Source organism: Manihot esculenta, chromosome 6 (assembly GCF_001659605.2).
Source record: "Manihot esculenta cultivar AM560-2 chromosome 6, M.esculenta_v8, whole genome shotgun sequence".
NCBI lineage: Eukaryota > Viridiplantae > Streptophyta > Magnoliopsida > Malpighiales > Euphorbiaceae > Manihot > Manihot esculenta.
In genome coordinates, this window is record NC_035166.2 from 18216399 (window position 1) to 18228429 (window position 12031).

Consider the following 12031-nt stretch of genomic DNA (forward strand, 5'->3'; position numbering starts at 1 on the left):
GGATTTTCCCTCTTCCTTATAGAAAAGAAAAAAGAAATAACCTTCCTAAAGAGGACAGGTTGGACCCAATCTCCATTGTATATATTCCTACAACCCAATCCTTAAGTATTCTAAAGTTCTACCACATGGAAGCCGACAGACAGGACTAGTGTGTGGCCTCATGACAATTACAAAAAAAAAACAAAGTGTAATGCAATGATATGGTGCCATGTGGCAGAATAATAGGACAGACACCTGTTAAGACAGGGATACTATACTGACAAGAGTTAGTCCAATAATAAGACAATACAGCAGTTGCAGTTTAAATATTATTTTAATAAGGTATCCTAAGGATGGATTTTTTATTTATTTATTTATTTTTTTTTTTTTTGAGAAGGTAAGCATTAGATAAGTTTTTCTTTTTTTAATTGAAAAGATATGATTTGATTAAAGGATAAAAGTTAGAGAAGATGGTCATAGACAAAGGTCTCTTTGCATCCAAGGGCTATACGCAAAGGATTCATCATGAAGGGTTCTTTGGGCAAGCTTGTGAAGCTGCCAGATTATACCCTCTAGGAATGTGACAAAAAAATCAATTTTTTTACTTAAAATTTTTTATTTTTAAGAAAATTAAATTATTATATAATTTTAAAAAAATTTATTTAAATTTTTTTCTTATAAATAAATCATATCAAACAAAGTATCAAAGTTATGGTATCTGATTTCATTATTTTGGTCATTAATCCTTATTTTATTGACAAAAATTTTATGTAATTGAAAGTAAGGATTAATAAGTAATATCCAATAAATTTTACCTATGATGAATATTTTATGTTTTCAAATTACTTTCTTATATCAATAAATTATAAAAAATTATAAAAACAATAGATAAATATAAAATATTTAAATAAGAACAATTTATTTATAATTTCATTCTTATATGAAGAAATATATGCATATATATAATTTTTTAGATATTGTATATTTAATAATGCTTGCATATATTATATAGTAAATTAATATTTTTCAATAATAAAATAAAAATATAATAGACATTCTTATTAGTATTTTAATATATTACTAATAATTATTATGCATAATTTTACTAAATATTTAAAATAGTAACCATCGTTAATTACTATTTATATTCAATAATTAAATCAAACAAATCATTAATATGATTATAATAAATATTTTTCCAATATGGCTTGGGACAAGGTTGATGATTGGATTTCATGCTGGTTGATTTGGTTTTGTTGATTCCAACGTTGTATTTTTGATTTCTATAATATGTTGATAATTATTAAAATTTTAATTTTTTGTTACTGTTTATATTTTGCGATAAAATTTTTTTAATTTGATTTGATTTTAAATAATTTTAAATTTTTATTAAATTTTAAAATTAATATTTATATTAGATAAATTTTTGGTCATATAATTCTAACTGTTTAAAAAAATCTATTAAATATGATTATATGATATATATTTTATTTGATAATTTTATTAATGCAGTCCATAGTTTTACGTTTTTTTTTTAAAAAATTGATTGCTAAGTAAATGTGGGCCCAAAAGGATTCTCCAAAGCCGAACTATTGCTGGCCTCCAGGCTAGCAAAACCCTTGGGAAAGAGAATCTTCCCAACGGCTACCACATGCGGTGGCTGGCACCAGATAAGTGACCGTTGGCTGGCGAGGCCACCTTTTTTAGATATATAACCGTTACACAACTTCCCTTCGCAAAACCAAACTCCAAGTGAGAACAAATCCCGGAAAACAACATCCAGTCCTTGAATCAGAGGTGGGTTTTGCTCCCATTCTTCTTTCTCCTTATTTTTTTTCTTGGAACTTAATTTTCTTGCTTTTCCATTTTCTTTCTTTTGAGTTTCTTTTTTTTTTTTTTTTTTTTTTTTTTTTTTCTGTTTGGTGTGGTGGTGTCTGCAGGTAACTGGTTGAACCATGACTGCTGAGGAAACCCCGGTGGTGGCTGAGGTTGTCATTCCTCAAGAACAGCCCAAAAAAGTTGTTGAAGAGAGCGAAAATGATGTTCAGGAGGATTGGCAAGTGAAGGAAGTGCAAGACTACGATGATTCCAAGCCTAAAACTGTTCAGAAGAGCTCTTCATACAAGGAAGAAAGCAACTTTCTTTCTGATCTTAAGGAGTTTGAGAAAAAGGCCCTGAATGAGTTCAAATCAAAACTCGAAGAAGCTATTCTTGGAAACAATCTGTTCAAGAAAAAGGAGCTAAAGAAGAAACAGAAGGAAAGTGAAGAGAAAGAGAAATCAGAGAATAAAGAAGAAACAGAGAAGGAAACAGAACCTGAAAATGGTGAAGAAAGCGAGAAACAAGCGCAGGAAGAAGCCGAAATGAATGAGCAGAAGGCTGTGGAAGAAAATGGCGAAGAAATCGACAAAGATGTCTCCATTTGGGGAACCCCACTTTTGCCCAGCAAAGGAGCAGAGGGCACTGATGTGATCCTCCTGAAGTTCTTGAGAGCTAGAGAGTTCAAAGTCAATGAAGCCTTCGAGATGCTAAAGAAGACCCTTCAATGGAGGAAGGAATCCAACATTGATTCAATCTCGGATGAAGATTTACAAGTTGATCTAAGCTCAGCCTTCCACATGAATGGCATAGATCGTGAAGGTCACCCTGTGTGCTACAACATTTATGGGGTGTTCGGAAACGAAGAGCTTTACACCAAGGCATTTGGAACTGAGGAGAATCGCAAACAGTTCTTGAGATGGAGATTCCAGCTGATGGAAAAGGGTATTAGGAAGCTTGATTTGAAGCCTGGTGGTGTCACATCTTTGCTTCAAATCAGTGATCTCAAGAATTCTCCTTCTCCATTAAAGAAGGACCTCAGAGTCGCCATGAAGCAAGCTGTTGGGATTTTGCAGGACAATTATCCTGAATTAGTTGCCAGAAATGTGAGTTTCTTCTGCATGTTCAGTTTCTTCTTCATATGAAAATTAATGATTCTTCTTCTGATAATTTTATTGCAGATATTTATAAATGTTCCATTCTGGTATTATGCTTTGAATTCCCTTTTATCTCCTTTCCTAACCCAAAGAAGCAAGAGCAAATTTGTTGTTGCACGACCTGCAAAGGTCACAGAGACCTTGCTCAAGTAAGTAGTTGTCTTCTTCTTTTTTATACTTAGTTGATCTTTCTGATTAAATTTCTAACAAACTGAATTCAATTGGTGAAAGCAGATACATCCCAGCAGAAGAAATCCCTGTCCAGTATGGTGGATTCAAGAGGGAGAATGATTTTGAGTTCTCAACTGAAGATGGTAAAGTTTCTGAACTTGTCATCAAAGCAGGATCATCTGAAACCATTGAGATCCCTGCAGAAGAGGTACTAACTAACATCAATCCTTTATAAGAGAATGAAAAAGAAAAATCCTTTTGACGAAAATTTGAAGCCAATTGCTGTTTGATGACAGGTTGGAGCTATGCTGCTATGGGATGTGATTGTTTTGGGTTGGGAAGTAAATTACAAGGAAGAATTTGTACCAAGTGAAGATGGTTCTTACAGCATCATAATTTCAAAGGGAAAGAAAATGAGTTATTCCGAAGGGCCGATTCGAAACAGTTTCAAGAATAATCAACTTGGAAAAGTTGTCCTGACCTTAGTAAACAGCTCCGGCAAGAGAAAAATGGTTTTGTATCGCTATAAGATCAAGAAGAGTGATTCTTTCTAAAAACATCCCTATATATATTATATTCATTGTTTCATTGCTTATTACATTCTTTTTATGGCGGAGAAACATCATTTTTTTCCCTCTGCAGGGATGACTATGTTCCTCTGCTTAAGTTTTATGGATTTCTTTGTTAAATATATACCAGCAATAAAATTAAAGATTGTTTTGAGTTAATTCTATATATAGTTTACTATTTCTGCATATTGTTGCTTTGAATGGAAGATATAATGCATGTTTATTTATTAAAGTTGAAATGTCTAATATATAAAAATATTAAAATACAGATATACTAGCATATATCTCTAAGAATAAAATTCAACTTTTTCATTTTAAATAAAAGAATTATTAAAAAAAATCAATGGAATTAATATTTTTAGTAAATTTTTTTATTTTAAATGAAGGTAATTTTCTGAAAAGTGTTTGGTTTTCTACTTAAGTTTTTAACGGTAGAATTGAGAAATAATATTGGGATAAATTAGTGTAAAATATTAATTAGCTAAAGGTCGTGTCTAATACCTGAAATTTCCTTTAAATTGTTTATTTAGGGGATGTCGCAAAAGCCAAGTTGTTCCTAAGGATTTTTAGGGGAGTGACTAGTTGATCGGTTTGATATAATTATTATTTTACCATTGAAATAAAATAAGTAGTCTGTGTATGAATTTTCATGTTTGGTTCTTATTTTTTGTGATCGAATACTGTATATTGATTTTGTTGTTCGCTTATATAACCTTAATTAATCAGGGTATTTAAGTTCGGGTGATTCTTAAGGTTGATTTGACTTGAAAGCATTCAATCAAAGTACGAGCCCGTGACACTAGTGCCGGCATATAATAGAGTTAGTTCAAAATGAAGAAAATATGAGACTTCAAACTTAATATTTAATAAATTATTATTAACATTCTGTGTATGACTCTCTCGCTCATAAAAAATAAATCTCATCATTTATAATTTAAGAAAAATTTAAATTTTTTCTTAATGAAATTTAAGACATTCATTTGCCAAGCTCTCAATTGTGTCTTTGTTTTGAATAAGAAAGAAATGTAAAATATTTTTGGTGGGTTTGATGTTGTGGTAGAAATACGTATTATTCGATTTAAATTGAAAAAATTGATAAGTGAATTAATTTAAAAATTCAGTTTGATTTTTTATTTATTTCGATTCGATTTGATTTTTAATTTAAAAAATTTTAGTTATTTTAATTCGATTTGATTTTAATCAGAAAAAAATTAAAAAAATTAAACCAAACCGATTAGTGATAATAATATATTATTTTCAATAATATAAAGAGATTAAATCATATTAAGTTAAAATATTTCAATTAAATTTTAAAATATTATAAATAAAGTGTAAAAAATAAAAAATTATTAAAAATTCAAACTAATCAAATCGAACTGAATTGAATAAAATCAGATCGATTCGGTTTAATTTAATTTCTGACCAAAATTAATTCAATTTGATTTTTATAAATATTAAAATTTTAAATTTTAATTTATTCAATTCGATTTAAAATTAAACGTAACCTTCTGAATATTCACTTTTAATTACCGGTAAAACCACCATCTTATACAGGCTCAAAGGAAGCCGAGAGGTCACCTAAAAGCAAAGAAACCGCTAAAATTATTAATTTTAGCTTGAATAAAAAGTTGTAGATTTATTTGGATGGAATCATTGATTTGAGTTTATTTCAACTTTTTTTTCTCATTTTAAATATTGAGTTTCGAAACTTATAACCAGGACACTTTTGCCTTTTAAAAAAAAAAAAAATTCTTTAACATAAATTTTTAGATAAGCATTAGTTTGTTTTAAAAAAATAATTTGTATTGAAAATAGTTTATATTTAAAATATTTGACAATAAAATAATTTATTTTTTATTCTTGCATATTATGTAGAAAATTAAAAATATTAGTAAATTTATAAGATTCTCAAAATATAAAAATAAATTTATTTTTTTTAAAAAAATTATTTTCCTTAAATATGATTTATTTTTTATTAAAAAAATATTTTTTCTTGATCAAATTTTTAAGTACCAAAATATTTTTCGTAAAAATATAACCTAAATATTATTTTAGAAAATAAGTTTTAAATTTGCCCCTCAACTTTCAACCAAGTCCAAATAACCCCAACTTATTTTTTTTTTACTAAAAAATCCTTAATTAAACTTTATATATATTTGAGTTTACGTGGATTACAACTTAACTAAATAATTTTTTTTTAATAAAATGTCAATTTTCTGTGATTTTGAAATAATAATAATAATATTTACTATTATTAAATAAAATTATAAAAATAAGAATACAAATTTAAGAATGAACATCAACCCAGAAATTCAATAGTCAATCCAGATTTCAAACTCACTCATAACCAAAAACAAAAATTTAATCCAAAATATAAAAACCCCAAACTCAAAATTCGGATCCTAAACAACATATTAACCTTTATCTCTCACAAAATCAAGAACACTAATCCTAACCATAATCAAATAAAAGCTCAACCCATCTTTTATTTGCTGTTATCCACATAAATCCCTTAGAATCTTGATCCATGAAATCAATATAAGAGAAATAAGAAAAAAAATAAAAGAAAAGAAATATTTCCCATTCTCTCAAATTTTATGTCTAATTTTTTTGTGCGAGGATTTAGCCCTCTTGCCATTGTAGCTCGTTGTCTTTTCGAGGAGGGAAAGACTAATTTTTTTTCCTCTTAGTTTGTATATAGTTTTTCTTTTATTGTGTTTAGGGTCTATTTGAAAGAGTTTTTATTGATCAACCTTCGGTGATTATTTTCATTGTAGTTGTTATTTTTATTGTGATTGTTGTCTTTTCTTTGTGCTTTAGGTTTTCTTTTATAGGACAGCGGGGAGAAGTTTGTAGAGAATTAGGTTTGTAAAAGTTGGACTTATAAATATCCTTTTTATCCTTATTTTTCTTTGTAAGTTTCTTTAAATTGATTGGACAACATTGTAATTTTCTTTTGCTCCAGCTATATAAGGAGGAGCTTTTGTCCGTTGTATAGAATCTTTTAATTCACTTTTCTATTTTTTTTTCTCTCAGCTCACTTTCCTTTTCTTTTCATGGTATCAGAGCAGGTTAGGGTTTCACCCTATTTGCGATTCTTTTCGAATCTCTTCTCTCTCTGCCTGCGGATATAGATGAAATCGAAAAGATCGATGGTTGAATGTAGTGACAGTAGCAAAAGCGAGATGACCATTACGATGAGCGAAAAAACTAAATCAAAACTCATGTAATCAGAGATCCTCTTATGCTACACTCCTCAGACCATCCAAGTATGTCTCTACTGCTTACAGGCACTAACTTTAGATCTTGGCTTAGGGCAATAAGAATTGCTTTAGGAGTCAAACAGAAGTTAAGGTTCATCGAAGGAATCATTGCAGTGCCTAGTAAGGTGTAATACCCGACTAGACTCCAGTATCGGAATTCCTACCGTCCAGTGGAATCTCGGATGTCGGAAGCCTCTAGAAGGGTAAAACCATGTTTTCATAAAATGTTTTAATGTATTTTATGGTTTTAAGTAAGAAAGGAAATTGAGTTTTGAATGAAGAGACCAAGGAGGCATTTCCAGGTTCGGCCGCCGAACCTCAAGTTCGGCCGCCGAACATTGGATAGTTTAGGGGGGGCAAGTTAGGCTTTCGAAAGTTTCAAAGGTTCGGCCGCCGAATCTCAGGTTCGGCCGCTGAATCTCATGTTCGGCCGCCGAACTTGTATGAGTTTTGGAGGCACTTTAGGCTGCCGAAAGGTGGTCTGGCAGCCCCTATAAAAGGGCTCCATGGCCGAAACGGGCGAGTTTTCTCCCCATTTTCGGCCACGGTGAGTCCCTGCTCTCCCATGGTTCGTTTTTGATGTTTTTCCTCCGATCTTTAGAGTTTTAACGAGTTTTATCTTGATTTGAAAATATTTGAGCAAAAGAGCAAGTTTTGGAGCTTGGAGACTAAAGAGTTGAGATCTCCCCCATCTCCAAGTTAGGATCGTTTCTCCTCTAGATCTTCAAGAGGTAAGCTTCGATCCTGCCATTCTAGTATGTTTTAAACAAGTTTTATGAGTTTTGTGGGGTAGAAATACATGTTTAGGTTATTGTTGAAGTTTATGGGTTTATGTTATGTTTATGAGCAATGTGGGTTGTTTGATGTGTTTTGGTTGGGGTTTAAGTTAGTTTGAGACCCTATATGCTTGTTGGCTTGAGTTTGCTTGTTGTAGAATAGGTAAATGCATGTGTGAATGAGTTGGGAGGCTTTTGTGCATGTTGGAGCTGAGTTTCTGCCCTTTGGGAGAACTCAGGTTCGGCAGCCGAAGGGACTTTTGGCCGCCGAACCTGCCTGTGGAGGCCAACTTTTGGCTGCCAAACCCTGCCCCCGAAAGTGAACTTTCGGCTCTGGAAGGGAGTTTCGGCCGCCGAAGGTGCCGCCGAACATGCATGAGTTTCGTCTCTGGAGGGAACCTTCGGCCACCGAAAGTGCCGCTGAAGGTGCATGACTTTCGGCTCTAGAGGGACTTTCGGCCGCCGAACCTGCCGCCGAAAGTGCCCTGTTCAGCCTTCCTTTGCATGATTTATGTGATTGTTTTAAGATGTTTTAGGGGGGGTTTTGGGAGTATTTTAAAGTCATGTTTATGGATGTTTGGTCCCTCATTTGAGTCCACCTATATAGGTTCGGACCCGAGGAACCGAGGACCTCAGCAGTGAGATAGCTGCTTCAGAGTCAGTAGAGCTTCAGCCAGAGGTGAGTGGAATAACTCTTCACGTTTCAAAACAAATAAATAAATTTTGAGCATGATACATGCATCACGTATGCCATGAGATATACTAGGTTGTTTGCATTAGAATTCACGAATATGTTGCATTGCATAACTTGATGATGATGTGGATGGATGTTGAATGATCCTTTAGTCCTCGTATGTTATGGTATGATGATGATATGGTATGGATAGCCAGTGAGGCCCATTCTACGCCCCTGGCACTATGTTAAGAGAAAGACCAGTAAGGCCCATTCTACGCCCCTGGCACTATGGAATGTTATGTTATGTTAAGAGAAAGACCAGTGAGGCCCATTCTACGCCCCTGGCATGATTGGACTATGTAGAGGACTATTGGTGACAAGTCCATCCTTGATGTGATTTGTTTGTGATGTGTTGTATTTCATGAAAGCATGAAATTTAAATTGAATGTTTAATTATTCTGCTCACTGGGCTTTATAGCTCACCCCTCTCCCTTAACCCCCAGATTTGCAGGTACAGGATAGACCAGAAGGTCAGCAGGAGTAGAGTCGTGTTTTATGTAATAGTTAGCAGTGGATATGAATATGATGTAATGTAAAAGTATAGTATAGAAATGTAATGTAATGATGCTTATGGAAGTTTAGAGTTGTGCTTGACCATAGTATGTTGTTAATCCCTCTCTAGTACATGATCTTAAATGTTTAATGATGATTATTGTGAACCAAGCTTAATGTATGTTATGTTACCCCATTGGAGTATTTGATGAGGACTCCGGTGAGAGGTTTTATGTTATGATTTGTGCATGCACAGGTTAAGAATGAATGAATGAATGAATGAATGAATGAATGATTAAATGAGAAAGTTTTAAATTTTTAGGTAATTGTTGATCATGTATGGGATTAAACAGGTATACAGGATGAATGTTTGGCTTGCTACGGGTTCCGGCGGCCTTAAGCCGATCTGGATCCTAGCGCCGGTAGCAGTCCAATTTTCGGGTCGTTAGAGATTGGTATCAGAGCCCTAGGTTCATATGGTCAGACCTAGAAAGTGTCGGGCTCATAGATGTTCTAGAAGGTCAAGCACAATAGGAAAATCATGTCCACTAGGATAGGATGTAGAGTCCTGTCTTGAATAATGATGTGAAATGCCATGATTATATGCATGTGCATTAATGATATGCTATGTATGTGATGTATGTGATTCATGTGTTTGTACATGAACCATTTGATGCTAATGTTTATGTGATGTGTGCTGTTTTTCAGTAAACAGGATGAGAGGAACTTATCGATCTGCACGATTGACTGGAGTACCACTGGAGGATGAGGGCATGAGTGCCCGTCTCCCTGCATTTCCAAGGGCAATGTCTAGCAGGTCTAGAAGGGAAAGAGCAGTGAGAGACCCTAGAAGGTCTTTGGATATGAGCAGAAGCAGGTCAGTAAGGGGAACAGTGCAAGGAGGAATGTCAGAGGATGTGGGGGATGATATGGATGTGGATTAGAGGAGGGATGGCAGTCTTGGAGTGAGTATGTCGGAGGAGGGTATGGGAGAGTCCCAAGGAGGCACTCAGGTCTCGGGATTTGTTCAGCCACCCCAGTACCCACCCTTTTCTCAGAATCCCGAGTATTCGATGGGAGGTACATCGGATTACCCCAGCTTTAATCCTTACCCTTCTCATATGCCATACCCACCTTTCTACCCGCCATACCCACAGTACCCTATGTACCCACCCCCATCATTCTATCTCGGTATAGCAAACCCTACCCCAGGGGATGTTGCACCTCCTCTACCACTAGCAGCACCTACTGTCCCAGAAATCCAAATGCCTAAACCTAGCTCATCTGGAGGGAGCAAGGTCAAGATGACCGACTACATGAAGCTGGGTGCTCCCCAGTTTGAAACCGGTGATGACTCGTTTGTGTATCTTGAAAGGGTCAGAACTATTACAGATGAGATAGGAGCTGATGATAGTAGAGCCATTCAGATGGCAAGGTTCACACTAAAATGCAAGAAGGCCCGAGAGTGGTTTAAAAACTATGTGAACCCGAGGTTGGACAGCCTATCATGGGAGGAGTTTGCAAATGAGTTTGCAGGATGGGCTTTCCCTGACAGTTCAAGGGAGTTGAAGATGATTGAATTTGAGCAGTTGAGGCAGTCAGATGAGATGAGTGTGGATGAGTATACAGACAGATTCTTGGAGCTGTTGCCGTTTGCTGGGCAGAATCTGGACACAGATCAGAAGAAGTCAAGGAGGTATATCATGAGGCTCCATTCTAGGTATTCCTCATTGATTCAGTCAGCAGAGAGGGAGAGTTTCCATGCTATAGTGGATATGGCTCGGAGGATGGAGGCTAGTGCAATAATCGAGGGAAAAGTTAAACAGTCAGTGGCACAGCCTTCTGGTTCCAAGACCCCTGGTGGGGGCAAGTTAGACCCTTCTTCTCTGAGTTCAGCTAGTAAGAGGTGGAGCAGTACCACCAAGAAGTCAAAGAAGAACAAGTTCTGGAGCAAGATCAAGTCAGGTCTGGGATTAGGAAGTGGCTCGAGCTCAGGTGCAGATAATGCAGTATGTAGGAAGTGTGGGAAGCCGCACAAGGGTGTATGTCTGGTTGGGACAACAGCCTGCTTCAGGTGTGGGCAGGAGGAACACATGGCTCGGGAGTGTCCTAGAGCAGCTTTTATGGCACCGTCTCAGCAGACAGTCTCTGGTAGTGTGGCTCAACCAGTAGCTCCAGCCGCGACTCAGGCCAGTGGCAGAGGCAGAGAGAGAGGGGCAGCCTCTTCTTCAGCGGGTTTCAGAGGTGAAGGTCCATCAGCCCCAGCACGGATCTTCACAATGACATAGCAGGAGGCAAATGCATCGAACACCGTGGTGGCAGGTAATCTCATCATTGGTTGCTCAGATGTTTATGCCTTAATGGACCCTGGTGCATCTCATTCTTTCATTGCTCTGAGGGCCGTCGAGAGGTTAGGATTGATGGTCTCTGGGTTAGAGTGTCCCCTATGGGTCAGTGGACCCAAGTGTGACCCGTCAGTGGCAGAGTCAGTCTGCCAGTATAGTCCAGTTTTTGTTGAGAGAAGATGCCTTTCAGCCGACCTTGTGGTTCTAGATTTGACAGATTTTGACGTCATTCTAAGGATGGATTGGCTATCTACCCATGGTGCTACCTTGGACTGTAGAGACAAGGTAGTCAAGTTCAGATGTCAGGATGGGTCAGAGGTTGTCTTCAGAGGAGACAGGGGGAGTGCACCTAGAGGTTTGATATCAGCCCTTCAGGCTCGTAGGCTACTCAGGAGGGGTTGTCAGGGTTTTCTAGCTCATGTGAGAGAGCTGGATAGTCATGTTAGAGAGCCCGCCTCAATGCCCGTGGTCAGTGAGTTCTTAGACGTTTTTCCAGACGAGCTGCCAGGTTTACCGCCTGCTAGGGAGATAGAGTTCGAAATTGAGTTGATGCCTGGAACTAGACCGATCTCTATCCCTCCCTACAGGATGGCACCAGCAGAATTGAAGGAGCTTAAGGAGCAGTTGCAAGAGTTGGTAGATAGAGGCTTCATCCGACCGAGTACCTCACCTTGGGGTGCTCCAGTGTTGTTTATGAAAAAGAAGGATGGATCCCTCAGACTTTG

At 36.1% G+C, this 12031-nt stretch overlaps 1 protein-coding gene across 1 annotated transcript; it reads left to right on the forward strand.

The window, feature by feature from the left end:
• The first annotated feature begins 1620 nt into the window (after nucleotides 1-1620).
• LOC110616894 (patellin-4) lies at nucleotides 1621-3858 on the forward strand. The gene is made up of 5 exons (XM_021759412.2): nucleotides 1621-1776; nucleotides 1920-2903; nucleotides 2979-3103; nucleotides 3189-3333; nucleotides 3422-3858. Exons 2-5 carry the CDS (start codon nucleotides 1935-1937, stop codon nucleotides 3677-3679), a joined length of 1497 nt encoding a protein of 498 aa, XP_021615104.1. The 5' UTR covers nucleotides 1621-1776; nucleotides 1920-1934; the 3' UTR covers nucleotides 3680-3858.
• Nucleotides 3859-12031: the final 8173 nt, after the last annotated feature.